This window comes from Lampetra planeri, chromosome 8, assembly GCF_965212315.1.
Source record: "Lampetra planeri chromosome 8, kcLamPlan1.2.h2, whole genome shotgun sequence".
Lineage (NCBI taxonomy): Eukaryota > Metazoa > Chordata > Hyperoartia > Petromyzontiformes > Petromyzontidae > Lampetra > Lampetra planeri.
The window spans coordinates 16,043,506-16,061,236 of record NC_136114.1 but is presented as its reverse complement, the minus strand read 5'-3'; the positions used below and the strand labels follow the sequence as shown (position 1 = coordinate 16,061,236).

The following is a 17,731-nucleotide window of genomic DNA, read 5'->3' as shown; positions in this document are numbered from 1 at the left end:
CGGTAACGGCGTACTCTCTGACCGTGTGCTTGGTAACAACGTGCTTGGTAACCATTACTCGGTAACGCCATGCTCTGTAACCATGTGCTCTGTAACCGTGTGCTTGGTAACGGCATGCTCTGTAACGGCGTGCTCTGTAACGGCGTGTAAGGTAACTCTTGCTCGGTAACGGCGTGCTTGGTAGCCAGTTGCTCGGGATGCGATGGTGGTGACCGGCTTGTGCTGCGCAGGAGCTCGAGGGACACCACGCGTACGTTAACGCCGTGGCGTTCGAGCCGACCGACGGGCATCTTCTCGCAAGCGTCTCCGACGACAACACGTGCCGGTACGCGGCATGGCACCCACCCCCCATGGCGGCAGCCTCACCGTCCTGAAGGGGTGCGGGGGCCACCCCAGGGAGAAGTTCTCCCCTCTGTCGTGACTCTCCCCCGGGGGGAAGTGCGTTGAGGAGTTGGCTTTGGCGAGCCGCTGGTGGGTAGGGGGGTTTGTTTTCCCACTCACGGCCGCCAACAGCAATGATGAATATTCTAACGGGTCCTGGGTCTCCACTAGGTTGACTCGGCCTGAGTACCTGGTGTGGTGTGTAAACATTTTCACTGGGGAGAGAAAGGTGGCCAGGCATGTTGCTGGTCACCCACCCGCTTGTGCGCCGTATTGGCCTTCATATGTGCTACTCGCTAACAACACTTTTCCCAACAGCCTGTGTAGGCTACACGGGGCATCTTTGTGAAGGTGTGTGCGTGGGTGTGTTCGTATTTGTATATGATGGTCTGGCAAAAAAACCCCCTACCTCCTCGTGGTGCCGGCCGGCAACGCTGTGGTGGGCAGTGCCGTGGTGGGAGGGCCGATTTTGATTGACCATTCCCCTCATGAGATTTGTAACCACCACAGTGGCTAAATGGGGGCTCTGGATGGGTGCGAGGGGCTGGTAACCCCTCCACCTTCAATTAATTACCACAAAACCACGTATAAAATATCTAATTAATACGCTTGTGCCGGAGGCCCCGGGGGGACAGGCGTCTATGATGTCTACTGACCAAACCTCATTTGGCGGAGCCAGGAGATTGAATCTTTACCCTCGGGGCTCCTCCAGAAACAACAAAAAGCCACTACGGATGGCCACGTAGAATGTTCGAACGCTCACTGCGGAGGAGAGGCTACCACTCCTCTCTCGGGAGCTGGACTGGTCCCGCCTGGATCTCTGTGGTATTCAAGAGGTCCGGTGGACCGGCTCTGGCTCCTGGCACCATGAGGGGTGGATAGTCCTCTACTCGGGGCAGGAGACTACTAAACAACAGGGAGTGGCTCTTCTTCTGAACAAAAGAATGAAGGGGGCGTGGGAGCGTGGCGGCGAGGTGTGGGAAGCGGTAAGCCCCAGACTACTTTGGGTTCGCCTTCCCATCAACCGGAGGCGAGGAGTGGTGGTCGTGGTTACTTATGCCCCCACCGAAGACGAACATCTGTGGAGGGATGCAGGCAAGGCCGATGAGTCAGATGCCTTCTATGACCTCCTGTCACAGGTGCTAGCTAAAGTGGCCCCTCGGGATAGAGTCATCCTGTTGGGTGACTTTAATGCCCGAGTTGGTCATGATGCTGGCACCTGGTCTGGAGTGATTGGAAGGCATGGGCCAGATCAGCTCAATAACAACTGGAGGCGGCTGCTAGATTTTGTGCAGCCCATGGGCTTGTAATTACGAACACGCTGTTCTGGCATCGGCGCATCCACACAACATCATGGATGCATGCCGAGTCCAAGCAAGAACATATGCTGGACTACATAGAGACAGAACAGCGGATGCGGGCCCATGTCCTTGACACCAGGACCTACCATAGAGCTGATCTGCTCACTGACCATCGAATTTTCATCTGTAAGATGCACCTGCCATTCTTACACTCCGGTGGTGGGTGTACACCCAGGACCCCATTCAAACAAGGTGGCCTGGTCTCAGCTAGCTGATGAAAGTTCCAAGCGAGACTGTAATCATCGCTTGCAGCTGGGGTTGGCATCGTCCCCCACTCCAGATTTTGAGGGGAAATGGGCGAGGTTTAGGACTGTGACTCATGCAGCTGCGATGGCTGCTTTGGGTACGCAGACCAGACCTCCCCAGAGACCCTGGCTGACAGAGGAGGTGTTCAGGCTGGCTGAGAAAAAGCGACAGGCCCACTCTCTTCATCTACAGCATCCCACGTCAGAGAATGAGGAGGCTTAGCGCAACATTCGCTCGGCGCTTCGCAGAGCCGTGAGGTGCTGCAAGGATGGGTGGTGGTTGCGGGTTGCTGGGAAGATGGAGTCTGCCTCAATGGCCCATGATCACAAATCACTATTTAACTCCATCAAAAAAGTAACCTGCAGCGCCACACCTATTACCATCATTAGGGGATTAAACGGTGATCCAATTTCCGACCCCCAGGAACAGGTTTGCAGATTTGCTGAGTATTTCTGTGAAGTCCTGGGGGAGGGGAAATCCCTCGGCACGGAAAACATCGTGGGACAAAGTGGGGATGACCTTGCTGAGGCTGCTGTGTCTCAAATATTGGAAGAAGTCACCCCCTGTGAGTGGCTGGCTGAGGTGCCATCTGTTGAAGAAGTACTAAAGGCGATCCAGAGTCTGAGACCATGAAAAGCACCGGGCAGAGATGATCTCCCAAGCGAAATGCTGAGGGAGGGTGGCGTTTGTGCACAGACTGCCCTACATCACATCATAACAACAGTCTGGACCACTGGATGGGTTCCACAGGCTTGGAAGAATGCCCTCTTTAAGAAGGGGGACCGCACAAACTGTAACAACTACAGGGGCATCTCACTCCTCACTGTGCCGGGTAAGGTCCTGGCAAGGATTATTCAACATCGCCTTGCGAGGCACGCTGAGGTTTCAGAAAAGGGCAGTCATGCACAGATGCCATATTTTCTGTCCGTCTGCTACAGCAGTTTTGTAGGAAATTGCAACAAGACCGACATCTCTGCTTTATTGACCTGGTCAAGGCCTATGATACCATCAGTAAGTCTGGGCTCTTGGTTATTCTTCGTGCTTTCAGAGTCCCTGACCCTCTGCTCACGATCATTAAGGACCTTCATGATGGTGAGCGGGCCCGGGTAAAACTACGTGGCCGGGAGTCGGAGCCATTCTTTGTTCACCTTGGGGTGCGACAGGGATGTCCTCTGGCTCACACATTATTTTGCATATTTTTCGACCACGTAGTTCGTGAAGCCTTTGATGGCTTTACCAGAGAAATTTCCATCTGGTACAGATACAATAGGAGGCTGATCGATGCCCGGGTGCAGTCAACGGATGGCTCCCTATTGGTCAACCACGTTATGTATGCTGATGGTCTGGTAATTGTCGCTCACTCAGAGGAGGAGTTGGAGGCGCTGCTGTTGAACCTGGAGCATGCCACTAAGAGGTGGGGCCTTACCATCAGCCCCACCAAAACAAAGCACCTGCCTGGGTATTTTGTACCATCGGGCACTCCACCCCCACAACTCCCAATTGGTAATGGGGCAGTTGTGGAGAGAGTGGAGAGTTTCCCATACCTGGGCAGTGTGCTTATGACCGGCTCCGGTTTGACAGCAGAGGGTTCACTCTGAATCAGTCGAGCGGCATTATCTTTTCATCGGTTGAGTAACGCTGTGTGGAAGCTACCTGGTCTGTCGCTCTGCATGAAGCTTCAGGTTTGCTCGATCACGGTCATTCCCTCCCATCTCTACGCTTGCGAAACGTGGACCCCCCTAATGGAGCATCTTCGCCGGTTGGAAACATTTAGGCTGGCCTGCCTACGATCCATCCTGGGTTTAACCAGGCTGGATTGTGTGAGGAGCTCACAAATCCTTGAAAGATCTGGACAAAGTCACATCGGTGAGCTCCTCCGGCAGGCAAGGCTGCGTTGGCTGGGTCATGTAGCCCACATGCCCAGCCACCGCATGCCTAAACAGCTTTTGTTCGGCCGGATCGAGGGGGCTAAACGGGCGCGGCACGGTCTAGAGAAGAGATGGAGTAATGTGGTACAGGAGGATGTGGAGCGGAGTGGACTTGCCTATGACTGGTACCAGCGGTGTCAAGATCGGCCTCTGTGGAGGAGGCTCGTGAAAGACGCTACGAAGCAGATGGAGGCAGTCAACGGAGGGCGGAGGAATGATGCTCGCAACAACGAGCGGAGCGCCGGGTGGCTAAAGCACAGCAAGTTGGCACAGTAGGGGGCACAGGTGGTGCATCGGCCAGTCATCTCATTCAGTCGACCTGTGGCACCTGGGTCTGCCCCATGACCTCCTGCCAGCGGACGTTCGACACTTCACGTGGCCTCAACGTGCACATAGCCTGGCACAAGCGTCGTGGTGACATCACCGCGAATGGCGGTTGTTGTCTTTGTGTATATGATGGTGTGTTTCGTGTATGCTGTGGACAGTGATCATGCGTGTTGGCGTGCGCGGGTGTATGTGTGAGTGTGCAAGACGTGTGTATTGGTGAGTTATTGTCGGTGAGTGAATATGTTGGTGAGTTATTGTTGGTGTGTTGTGGTGAGCGCTGTGCCCAGGAGCCCATATTTATGGCCGGCAGCTGTGCACCCAGGGGTAGACAAGTCTGGGCACGCATGGGGAGAGTGCAGTGGGAATGTGGAGAGAGCCACACAGAGCCAGGGTAAGGAGCCTGCAGTCATAAACCTGACTGCAGGGTGTCTCTCCCAGTAAGCAGGGTGTCTCTCCCGGTGAATCAGAATATTTATTTATACCGGCGGAATCCAATGATCTATGAAGCTCTTTTTCATAGATGTCCAGGAGGGGTGAGTCAGAACGTTACAATGACAAGACAAAACACGATAGGAGTGCAAAGTATAGGGAAGGTAAAAAAATCACTTAAATATATACTAATAAAACTAAACTGCTGAAATCTGAGTGCTGTGGGTGTCCTTTCCATGGAATCCAACCCGTGCCCTGGACCGGGTTTTGCTGCTGGGTGTCCGGTAACGCCTATGCAGGGAGCTGGGGGAAGCATATTTTATTCCGAGTGGTGATGAGAGCCCTGGCCGTGCCGTCAGCTCCCCCTAACCCTCCACTGTGGTAATTTCACGTGGCACGAGACAGCGGATGTGTTCGCCCGGGGGTCTCGCGTGGGATTCATGGGGGTACCCCACCCCACAGGGCGGTGCCCCACCTCCCAGGGGGTTCCTCACCTCCCAGGGGATGTCCTGACCCCACACACTCCCACTGGCAGGGAGGGACTCTTCTGTAGAGCCACTCGCCGCAGCAGAGTAGGGGTCGTTTAAAACGTATAATGGAAACGTCTGCGTGTGCCAATGCAGGGCTTTATGGATGTATATTTAATTGACTTCCGCTGCCTCGGGAATTAAATATTTATGGTTCCCGGTCGAGTCCTGCTGAGGCCGCAGAGAAGAGAGGAGGAGGCCGCCCCTACAGACCCTGGCGTGACGCGAGAGTAGTGATGGCACCGTGCCTGAATAAGCAATGTGTGACGTGTGATTGACATGTGATTGATGTTTGATTGACGTCTGATTGAGGGGTGCGAGCTGTGACGGGGCCCCCAATCTTGAATGCTCTCTGCAGGGGGAGGGGTTCCCCGCAAGTTGAGAGCCACTCGCCTCGAGGAATCGGGAGCTTGGGACAGAGCAGCCATGTGCGCGCACCTGGCTGTGTCACCTATCCAAGTTTTTACTTTGTTTTAGTCATCAATATGTTTCACCTGAACGTCACACCCTTGAGATGGAGCTTCTCATTGGTGGTGCAGCCACACAAAGCAGCTCCAGAATGAATGTCAGTGCTGTGGGGGGAGAGACCCTCACATCCTACCTGGAGCAGACGCTCATCTTAGCCTTCACATCGCACACGGTGTGTGTTGTGCGTCTACGCAGCGCTACGTGCCTGCTACATGTCTGGGATGTGACTGCTATTTATGCGTCTGGTTTGGTAGCTCGGTGACAGAGCGTGGCACTCACAATCGGAGTTTAAATTATAGTCGGGGTTGATTCAGCTCATCGCTCTGCAGTTGATGCAGTTGGTACCACTTTGTGGGAAAGGCAACAGCAGTTGTCTTATGGGTTATTCATCCCCACCATAAGGAAATTCCCCCTCTAGCTCAGGGCTGTATGTATGTATGTTGAACTTATTTCTTACCGTACTTGGCCAACTGAGCTGATCGGAGGTGTGGCTGTGACCAGGAGGTAAGCACCCCCTCAATGCTTATCTGAACATGAAATCACTCGGACATGCAGCTCGGCCTTACAAATGATCTTATTTTTGGTCTCCCTGCCTCTGCCTTCACTCCCTTCCAACACATAAAAAAAGCCTGTGCATGAGTTATTTTGAATCTCCCATTTAATTCTCACACTTGGCCTCTCCTCCGTCAACTCCACTGGCTTGTCGTTAACTCTACCGCTGTCTGCTAGAATACCTTTACACTCGTCTCGACATCTCTCCATGGCCTCGCTCCACCTGAACTCGCCTCTCTCATCTCCGTCTATGTCCCCCCTCGTTCCTCTTCGTTCACAATCTTCTCTGTCCCTCCTACATTTCTGACCCAACCATCCTGGACATCTGTAAAAAAATAGCCACATAACTCATCGGATTTCTCCAGGATAAATAAAGATTTTGATTTCGATTCCCCGTGCCCAATCCTGTTGCTGATCTTTCTCCCTCCTTGCACCCCTCCACTGGAGTAAACTTCCCCTGTACATTAAGTAGTCCCCTTCATTAGCCTCCTTTGGGTCCTCTATTAAAGCTCAGCTCTTGGCTGTTGCCCATTCCCTTCCCTCCCCTCGCCCCTCCACTCCTTCCCGTGCCTCCTCTGCCCTTTCGTGACCCCGTGTGCCCTCTGTTACGGTCACTCATTCCTCGGCCCTTGCACACCCCTGCCATCTTAATCACTATAATTTTGATTACGCTTTTAAGTCATGTAAAACGCTTTGAGCTACGGCGCTCTATAAATATAAAATAAGATACAATATTGCTAACTTACTGTGGAAGTTAAGAATTTAAACTGTGCCATGCTTAAGATGTTACCACCCCATTAAAACGCGTGCATGCTGTCACCGCCACTTAGTGGTGAGCGGCAGTTCTTGTTGTTGCTCTGCGTGGGTCGATGGACACACCCTGGCTGCCTTGTGAGCGAGAGGTTCCATCTCAAGGGACCACCCGAATTAAATATTTTGATCAATTAAAAACAAATTATTCCAGGAGTCACCACGTGGGGTAGTTACATCGGTGGCCAGTAGGGGGCGCAACATGCCAACTCTTGGGCTCTCATATTTTTTGGGTCTTTCGGTAAAGCCACGTAGACAGAAAAAATAACATAAAATATCGACGTTTCGATCGCAACACAAGCGGTCGTTTGCAGGAAAAGGGGGGTCAGCTTCTAAAGACAAACTGCTGATAAAGGTTTGAAATGGGCGTGGCCCAAATGTCAGCAGCCAATGCAAGTGGTGGGCAGCGACCGCGGCGGTGGTGGGCTCTCCACCAATCAGAGGGCTGCCAGGCATGGCAATGCAAGATCGCGGAGCCTTCTATACGGCGAGCGTGTCAAGGTGGCTATGTTAATGGAATGGATTAGCATGTTAATGGCAGATCGTGAAGCAGCCGCCTCGAGGATGGCGCGCGAGGTTGCTGTGTTGGTGAGAAATTGTATCTGTTAATGTAAAAGTCAGATAGCCGAAAATAACAACTAAAATCGGAAGGTGGTAGGCTGGGAACATCACAGCCAGTTACGACTTAAATTGGTTGATAACGTCCTTCCAATGATTGCTCAGTTTGTACCCATCTTCTCGGTTGAAATTGTGTCTGTGTATATATATCTGGATGGCTTCATGAACGAATCTTTGTTGATAGCCAGTGGGTTTACAGACTACTTTCGTCTTGGAAAAAACAATTTCGTGTGTGCCTACAGCATTAAAACAATGATCAGCCACGGCCGAGGTATTGGTCCTCCCGTGTTTCAGATCTGCCTTATGTTCACGAACACGGTCCGAGACATGTAGCTTAGTTTCCCCAATGTAACTACTGCCGCAGACACAGCTGAGTTTGTAGACGCCGGGGTATTGCATGTCAGGGATCACATACTTCACAGATGGGATCAGATCACGAATGGTATGTACTGTGTTAAATCGAACCTGGATTTTGTGCTTGCTCATGATTTTGGAAGTCTTTTTGGTGACCCCTGCTATGTATGGCAGGGTAATGGTTTTGATTGGGTCCTCAGATGGTTCTTTCCCAACGGTTGGGGTGACAGCTTTACGGATTGTGTAGTCTGAATATCCATTCGTCTTGAGAGCTTGGTGTACGTGTTCCAGTTCACTGGCTAGGTGGTGATGGTCGGAAATACATCGAGCTCTATGGTGTAGAGTTTTGATGAGGGAATTCTTCTGGGATGGATGGTGGTGGGGGTCAGGTTTTAGGTAGGCATGGGTGGCTTACCTGTAGACAGTGTCCTATTGAGCCATCTGGTCTCTTTTCGATTAAGACATCAAAGAAAGGTAACTTGCCATCCTTTTCCACCTCCATGGTGAATTTGATGGCTGGGTGTATGGAATTGATGTGGTTGAAGAATTGGCCCAGAGCTGGTAGGCCATGTGGCCAGATGACGAATGTGTCATCTACGTATCTCTTCAACAAGGACGGACGTAGAGTGGATGCCTGGATGGCATCTATCTCAAATTTTTCCATGAAAACATTGGCTACAACTGGAGATAAGGGAGAACCCATTGGGGTACCTTCAACTTGTTTGTAGAATGTTCCATTCCACGTGAAGTAAGTGTTGGTGAGGCAATGTCTAACCAGGGCCAGTACATCGGCATTCAGATTGCAATGGTGTCAGTTACAGGAACTTTGGTAAACAAAGAGACTCCATCGAAACTGACAAGCCAATCACCTGGAGATAGTGAGATGTCCTTAATTAACGATACCAAGTGAGCTGAGTTAAATACAGCTGAGGTAGTCTTACCAGTGAATGGTTGTAAGGTCTCAGACAGAAATCAGGCCAGTGTGTAGGTGGGTGAGTCAATGGTGGAGACGATAGGACGAAGGGGCGTGTACCTTATTTATGGATTTTATGGTAAGCTATAAAATCTGGGTGGTCTAGCAGCAGAGAGTTTTAAGGAAAGCCGCTTGGTTGGTTCGATTAAAGATGTCTTGGGCTCTCGTCTACAAACGATGTGTGGTTGTGGTGCTCTGTATATGGTTGTGGTCGTGGTATGGTGTGGTGTGTGGTTGTTGCAGTGCGTGTGTGATTGTGGTCGTTTGTGTGCGGTTGCATGTGTAGGATCTGGGGAGCGGTAGTGCAACAGTTAGTGTGCTGCTACGAACCTGGTGACGCGAGTTAGATTTCCGGTTATGGCTAACACCAGTGACGATTATCGGACTAGTTCCTGGGCCTCCCCTAAGTCAACTTAGCTCCAAATGATTACCTTGTGCGGTGTGTAGACATCGCTACTGGGGAGACAAAGGTGTCGGTCCTGGTGCTCGCCACCCACCCGTGCCGGTCTTAATAGGTGCTTTCTAACAGCACCTGCCCCAAAGTCTGTTCAGGCTCTAGGGGGATAATTGTCTTGTTTTCGTAGGATCTGGGATGACTCTGGTGACCAGCAAGTCTGCCTCCCGCTGCTCTCCCCTGGCGCCAGTGTGTGCTGGAGTTCCACAGAGCCTGACAAGGTGAGGCACCTGCACAAGGTCCTTCCTGCAACACTCCATAAACTGCACCGATCAGAAGCCGACACACGCCACGGCTGATATCCATAACTTGACTATTTTGGAAACGTGTGGCACATACTCTTCTTGATGCGAATTTCAGCATTGAGATGGCACAGACCAATTAATGGGCTTCGAGTGGCGTGCCCAACAAACACCTGCCCAGCGACCGCACCTTCACACTGCCCGGCTTGCATGGAAACACTGGACAGCACTTAAACCGGATCTGCACAAACCACACCGAATGCCCAAGTAGATAATAAAGGAACTCTCCTTGTGTGTGATTGCGGCTATGAATGCCAAAGCATGGATCACCTAACATCCCACTGTTCCAAATCTAATTCTGCAGGCAGTGTATCTGCAGTTCACCAACTCTCGGACGAAGCTTTAATCGTTGCCCTTTATTGGCCTTAAGAAATCATAAATCATTATTCAACTCACACCACTGGGGTCCATCACTTGATCTGCCAGTGAGCCTTCCACACATCATGAGATGACTTCAAAGTGCACCCAGCCTGGCACACAAGCACTGCGGCGACGTCACCGCCGATCCCCGTCGAATGGGGGCTGTTTTTGTCGCTGTGCGTGGCGCAGCTGCTGGTGGGCGAGCGTGGCGGCCGCGTGCGGGTCTACAGCGCGAGGAGCTGGGCCGCATTGCTCTCCCTGGACTGTGGGGCCCCCAGCGGACCCCTCATGATGGCCGACTGGAGCCCCCTGGACCCGGTGTCTGTTGGCGCCGTGGCAGGGGCCGACTGGCTCCTGTGGGACTCGTCACGTGGCAGGTGAGCGGGGTGAGTGGGGTGAGCGGCTCAGGCAGTTGCATCTTGGAAGGAAGTGGTCTGCTCCGACTTTGTGTTCGCCTGCCTGTCCAGGTGGCATCACGAATGTGTGTATATGTGGGCAACTATCCTGTTACGAATGTAGTGAGTCCAACTGAGTCGCAGACGTTATTCTTTAGAGGCAAACACATTTATTGTAACACGTCTATGCAAAGGGGTAACTGCCCCTTCACCAGATACAGCCTGGGGTGGTGACCACCCAGCTAACTACACTATAGGTAGGAGTTACAGCTACGAAGGGTCGGACCCTCACTTCGGTCCCGGCCACGTGTTGATGCCTCGTAGGACGTAGAGCTTCCAGCTTGTGGACGTGGAGCTTCCAGCTTGTGGACGTGGAGCGTCCAGCTTGTAGACGTGGAGCTTCCAGCTTGTAGATGTGGAGCTTCCAGCTTGTAGATGTGGAGCTTCCAGCTTGTAGACGTGGAGCGTCCAGCTTGTAGATGTGGAGCTTCCAGCTTGTAGACGTGGAGCTTCCAGCTTGTGGACGTGGAGCGTCCAGCTTGTAGACGTGGAGCGTCCAGCTTGTAGATGTGGAGCTTCCAGCTTGTAGATGTGGAGCTTCCAGCTTGTAGACGTGGAGCGTCCAGCTTGTAGATGTGGAGCTTCCAGCTTGTAGACGTGGAGCTTCCAGCTTGTAGACGTGGAGCTTCCAGCTTGTGGACGTGGAGCGTCCAGCTTGTAGATGTGGAGCTTCCAGCTTGTAGACGTGGAGCTTCCAGCTTGTGGACGTGGAGCGTCCAGCTTGTAGATGTGGAGCTTCCAGCTTGTAGACGTGGAGCTTCCAGCTTGTAGACGTGGAGCTTCCAGCTTGTAGATGTGGAGCTTCCAGCTTGTAGACGTGGAGCTTCCAGCTTGTAGATGTGGAGCTTCCAGCTTGTGGACGTGGAGCGTCCAGCTTGTAGATGTGGAGCTTCTAGCTTGTAGACGTGGAGCTTCCAGCTTGTAGATGTGGAGCTTCCAGCTTGTAGACGTGGAGCGTCCAGCTTGTAGATGTGGAGCTTCCAGCTTGTAGACGTGGAGCGTCCAGCTTGTAGATGTGGAGCTTCCAGCTTGTAGACGTGGAGCTTCCAGCTTGTAGATGTGGAGCTTCCAGCTTGTAGACGTGGAGCTTCCAGCTTGTGGTCGTGGAGCTTCCAGCTTGTAGACGTGGAGCTTCCAGCTTGTGGATGTGGAGCTTCCAGCTTGTGGACGTGGAGCTTCCAGCTTGTGGACGTGGAGCTTCCAGCTTGTGGACGTGGAGCTTCCAGCTTGTAGACGTGGAGCTTCCAGCTTGTGGATGTGGAGCTTCCAGCTCGTAGACGTGGAGCTTCCAGCTTGTAGACGTAGAGCTTCCAGCTTGTAGACGTGGAGCTTCCAGCTCGTAGACGTGGAGCTTCCAGCTTGTAGATGTTGAGCTTCCAGCTTGTAGGTGTTGAGCTTCCAGCTTGTAGGTGTTGAGCTTCCAGCTTGTAGATGTTGAGCTTCCAGCTTGTAGATGTTGAGCTTCCAGCTCGTAGACGTTGAGCTTCCAGCTTGTAGATGTTGTGCTTCCAGCTTGTAGATGTTGAGCTTCCAGCTCGTAGACGTTGAGCTTCCAGCTTGTAGATGTTGAGCTTCCAGCTTGTAGGTGTTGAGCTTCCAGCTTGTAGATGTTGAGCTTCCAGCTTGTAGATGTTGAGCTTCCAGCTTGTAGGTGTTGAGCTTCCAGCTTGTAGATGTTGAGCTTCCAGCTCGTAGACGTTGAGCTTCCAGCTTGTAGATGTTGAGCTTCCAGCTTGTAGATGTTGAGCTTCCAGCTTGTAGATGTTGAGCTTCCAGCTTGTAGGTGTTGAGCTTCCAGCTTGTAGATGTTGAGCTTCCAGCTTGTAGACGTTGAGCTTCCAGCTTGTAGGTGTTGAGCTTCCAGCTTGTAGATGTTGAGCTTCCAGCTTGTAGACGTTGAGCTTCCAGCTTGTAGGTGTTGAGCTTCCAGCTTGTAGACGTTGAGCTTCCAGCTTGTAGATGTTGAGCTTCCAGCTTGTAGATGTTGAGCTTCCAGCTTGTAGATGTTGAGCTTCCAGCTTGTAGATGTTGAGCTTCCAGCTTGTAGACGTTGAGCTTCCAGCTTGTAGGTGTTGAGCTTCCAGCTTGTAGATGTTGAGCTTCCAGCTTGTAGATGTTGAGCTTCCAGCTTGTAGATGTTGAGCTTCCAGCTTGTAGATGTTGAGCTTCCAGCTTGTAGGTGTTGAGCTTCCAGCTTGTAGACGTTGAGCTTCCAGCTTGTAGGTGTTGAGCTTCTAGCTCGTAGACGTTGAGCTTCCAGCTTGTAGACGTTGAGCTTCCAGCTTGTAGATGTTGAGCTTCCAGCTTGTAGATGTTGAGCTTCCAGCTTGTAGACGTTGAGCTTCCAGCTTGTAGATGTGGAGCTTCCAGCTTGTAGATGTTGAGCTTCTAGCTCGTAGACGTTGAGCTTCCAGCTTGTAGATGTGGAGCTTCCAGCTTGTAGGTGTTGAGCTTCCAGCTCGTAGACGTTGAGCTTCCAGCTTGTAGATGTGGAGCTTCCAGCTTGTAGGTGTTGAGCTTCCAGCTTGTAGCTGTTGAGCTTCCAGCTTGTAGGTGTTGAGCTTCCAGCTTGTAGACGTGGAGCTTCCAGCTTGTAGGTGTTGAGCTTCCAGCGTGTAGGTGTTGAGCTTCCAGCTTGTAGAACGAAGAGACCCCGATCCCTCTCAGGGACCCACCTCGTATCCTCCCGGGTCGGGGCTGGCTCTGCCCAGGCCCCGCCCACCTTCTCGAGCGTTCTAGCTCCCTCTCGATCCCTCTCGAGAGCTCTCCCCGGACACGTGATCACCCCTTAGCCCCCCCCACCTGGGGCCCACTCTGTGGACACTCCGGATCACGTGCCTACGGGGTCAACCAGAGTGCCACGGCCCGGGGCAACACTGCCCCTGGGCTGACGCTCTGTGGGAGCCCGCACTGCGCGCCGTGCGTGGTGCCCGCGCTATCCCCCAGCGCTCACCAAGCCCGGCTAGGGCTGGTACTACACCCGCCTACGCGGTGTACGCGATGACGGTGCATCGCACGCCATGCTATAGTAAACCGGGCCTCAAACAGCAACCCACACGGTGCTGTCCGCGACGTAGAAACATCGCACGCCACGACCCTCCCGGGCCGGCACCACACAGTGGCATCCCCGATGTCACTCCACGAGCACCTGGACGTCACGGTTACCGTGTGGAATATGGCTTGTGGTGTTGTGCCGCGAGGTCACTCTCGCAATGAGTTCTTACCCGTGTAGTGGGTACAAACTAGAGGGAGACTTCTCTTTAGAGGCAACACGTTTATTTTACAAACAACAATACAGAAAACGAAGGGGTACGGCCCCTTCCACCCGCTACACTAGGGAGGTACGTCCTCCTCACTGGCGTTCCCCATACACTCGGGACCAATCTCTGTCGAGTCCTCCGCTATCGGGGTCTAGGGAGGCTACACTGACCCGACCCAGTCAAGGTCCTCGGGTCCGGCTCCTCGGTCTCCAGGGCAGCTTCTTGATCTTCGAGTGGACGACAACTGCCGGTCCCGTTCAGGGGTCCGGCTTTTATACCCAGTTCCTGGCTCACTCCGCCCCTAGCCACTCCTCCCTTCTGGAAACATTTAGAGGGGCTTGGAGTGTGACGTTATCCCCCAGCCCCCCTCTTGGGGGTCTGGGGTCTGCACCTCTGGTCACGAGCTACCCTGGGGGTCACCTTGGCCCAACGGCCCGACTCATCTCCATCAGCCTCCCTTCCGCCCCTTGTTGACCGGGGGCCGTTACTACAGGCTGCGAGTAGTGACAATCGCACACAGCGCTCAACGATGCCGCTACACCTGGATTGTGGTCACAGATTCATGCAAGTGGACGCAAACATCCACATGTCCATCCACGCTGACGCAGTGCAGACCCACATTCCGAGAATAATTTGAGTCTCTCTGCTGCAGCAGTCACATTGCACCTGTGCTACTGGCACCATCTTGTGCATCGACGGAACGTTCAGTTGCAGCGCATTCAGGAAGTGCTGCAACATCACACATTGTCTGAGCAGGCTGAGTAAGCTGATGCTACAATCTGTAATTGTGGAATACTTTGATGCCTGCCGGCCAATTCACTCTTTTGAAAAATAGAAATTCTTCCCTCGATGGGCTTTACTTGGGTAATACGCTTCTGATTCTGAAATAGTGTTCGTTACATGACAATCAAGCAAGGCATTTATCGTCCTCAGATCTGGAGAATACTGAATGCAGTGAAAACCAAATTTAGCGCAATACATTTTTTTGTGGTCTTTTTCGACTGGCTTGAGACCACCGCCGCAATTGAGAACCCAGTTTCATGATCCGTGCCTAAAACCTGGATTTTTAACCCAGAATCTCGGCGGTGGCAGCTCACCAGTGCTCTGCCCCGGCATATTCACGTGTTAACTCATTGACACGTGCACGCACGCTTAGGCGTCACACGCAATTGTGCCGTCTGTCCCCACAGCTGGCCCGTGGAGCGCAAGTCAGCGCACCTGGAGGGCGCCTCCCAGTTTCGGTAAGTCCTCCCTCCTTCCCGGCCCACCGCACAGGCAATACAGAAAACCCTTGCCCATCGTGGGGGTTACGTTCTCTCATACGAAACCCCCTCCTTTTGTTTTATGTTACCCTACATCAACCCAAACATTAAACAGAAAGTATTTTTTATGTAAAATATTAATATTTTCTAGTGTTAAATATAACTTGTATGGTAAATGTATAGAATGAAAACAAAAATTAGTGTACAGTACTGTACAGGAAGAAAAATCATGCGGTTGAACCTCACTGCCTCCTCACTGGAGGATGGGAATGCCACGTGACCTGGGGCCCATGATTGGCTGCTTGGAAGAAAAGATGGAGAAAAAATGGCGCATGCGTTCTTCTGCGGGCAGTGCAGTTATGATGCTTACAGGAATCTCGCAGTCAGTCACGATTGCCAAACTGTACCTTAATACATGTTACACAAAACGCGACAGCTAAACCCGTGAGACGGAAGGGTTTGCTGTATGTATTATATTTCTTTATTTACTTACTCCAGAGAACTGCACTGAGGCTCAAAACTCTTTTTTTCAGGAGGGTCCTGCCAAGTTCGTTGCAGTAGGGGGCAACAATTGTGATGCGTTTCCCAATTAAGTAATTTGTGAGTAATTATAAAAATGTGATCAATTTGGGCTGTGTTGCTGGCAAACAACGGCCTACTTTTCTTGCACTGATATCGCTGCATCGATAACGTCCACTGTAAAACAGCAGACATCACGTAATATTTCATGGTTAATATGCTGCAGTATTCACTAAGGTGGCCTGTCAAAATATAACCATGAACCTCTGCAACAAGCGGCGAATGTGCTACGGCTGAGCCATGTCACCGATGGGTATGGTTGCAGCAGTAGTTGTCGTTATAATCTTGACGGTAGTGGTGGTGTTTGTGCTTGCAGTGGTGATTGCGGTAGTTGTGGTATTATTGCAACGGTCGTGTCATGTCCACCCGGTGCAGTTGGTGCCGTGCCGTGGGGGGCGTATTTGCCACCACAAGTCCCCCCGGACGGCTGAGTGGAACGCTGCTCATTCACAACCTGGCACACGTACAGGTAAGGCTCGTCACACGCCCGCGATGCCACGACCAAGTAGCCTGTTGTTGTAGTGCATATTTGGCCATCAGCTCGTGTCTCGCCTGTGGGTGAATGCGCCAGTAGGCCATTTGTCCTTCTGCGATTGTGTGTATACGCTGGGCGACTAAAACACAACAAGTTGTCACAGTAGGGGGGATAGGGTGGTGCATCGGTCAGTCATCTCAGTCAACCCATGGCACCTGGGTCTGTCCCGTGACCTGCCAGTGAGCCTTTGACGCTTCACGTGGCCTCGGGGTGCACCAAGCCTGCCGCAAGCGCCGTGTGGCAACACTGCCACTTACTGGCGAATGGTGATAACTGTTCTTGTCTTTGTGTTTGTGTAGCCGGCGCTGGAGAGCAAGGTGCCAGCGCTGTCAGGCCTGAGCTGGCACCCGCAGCTGCCTCTGTGCGCCTGTGGTTCTGACCGCAGCCTCTGCTTCTGGCTGCTGGAGCTGTGAGCCCTGGTGTCCAAGGCCTCACGTAGGATCTGCGCAATGAACGATCGCCCGTGAAACAAGAGCTTGGCAGCACGTGTCTCATGCTTCCTCTTGATCTCTTCTCTGAAACCAAACCTGAAAAGTTAAGAGCCCCAACCAGCGGTCAAGTGAGGGGTTTAGTGGAAGGGCTAGCTCTAATTGCCTAGTTGATGAGGATTAAAGGTAGCACTCGTACCAGTGGCTGGTTGAGTTGTTTGTTTAGGAAAAAGCTGAGTGGTTGGCTCATGGGTAAGTGTTATGCATTTGGAAAAATGTTGACTTGGTTATCATGCATCCAGCTGGCTCAATGGTTGAGCAAGCAGCTGGAAGGTTGTGATTTCAAATCCTCTTTTGAGCGTTGACTCCGGCCCCTCATTCCCCTTTGGACCAAAATGAGCAACACGATGTGGAGAAGTTGACAGTGGTTGTCCTGCGGAGGAGAGGCTCACCTACAACAATGGGAATGTGGAATTTACGCCACTATCTCAGGGCTCCAATGAATGGCGTTTTCATTTTCGGCTGCTTTTCATTTGCCAGGATTCGGATGTTCCAAGTGAGCCGAAGCACGCCGCCATGCCTGTTTGCCCAGGCTGTGTTTGTGATAAAGGCCTCGGTGCATTTCTGCCAAATATCCGACAAAGAGGAACATTTTCCAATGAATGAATCGTGTGACCCTGTTTGTGTGCAGTGCCTTCACATTGTCTTTGTGATGTGGTTTCAATAAACGCCAACATTTCTATGGGACCATTTTTGCCGGTATCAAAATTATTCGAAAGAATAAGCTTTACCCTTTCTGGGAATAATACAGGAGGTGGTAAGATGTTCATTACCAAATCGACACATATTGCAAGGCATCAAGTCTGCATTAACCACACATCATGCTCGTGGTAAAACATGCAAACAAACGTGCTTTGAGAATAATGTGTGTGCTTTGTCTTTGAAACTGATTGGCCTACACCACACACAGCCTCATGTATGGCCTTGTCTCACCAGTGTTAGACCAGAGAACACCATAACGCGAACAGACAACATTTGTGTATCGGATTTATCAGTTTATATGTACGGTTAATACTGGTAGGAACGAAGTGGACCAGCCACCAATAGATTATTCCGTCCGTC

General features: G+C 52.0%; 1 protein-coding gene across 2 annotated transcripts in view; it reads left to right on the top strand.

The window, feature by feature from the left end:
• NUP37 (nucleoporin 37) overlaps nucleotides 1-17,356 on the top strand; it is a 32,647-nt gene extending 15,291 nt beyond the window's left edge. For both annotated transcript variants that reach the window (XM_078597226.1, XM_078597227.1), the window contains exons 5-10: nucleotides 231-325; nucleotides 9,559-9,649; nucleotides 10,280-10,467; nucleotides 14,996-15,046; nucleotides 16,022-16,115; nucleotides 16,481-17,356. In XM_078597226.1, coding sequence (XP_078453352.1) covers nucleotides 231-325; nucleotides 9,559-9,649; nucleotides 10,280-10,467; nucleotides 14,996-15,046; nucleotides 16,022-16,115; nucleotides 16,481-16,594 — 633 coding nt within the window. In that variant the 3' untranslated portion in view covers nucleotides 16,595-17,356. The remainder of the gene's footprint in view (nucleotides 1-230; nucleotides 326-9,558; nucleotides 9,650-10,279; nucleotides 10,468-14,995; nucleotides 15,047-16,021; nucleotides 16,116-16,480) is intronic.
• The last annotated feature ends 375 nt before the right edge of the window (nucleotides 17,357-17,731 follow it).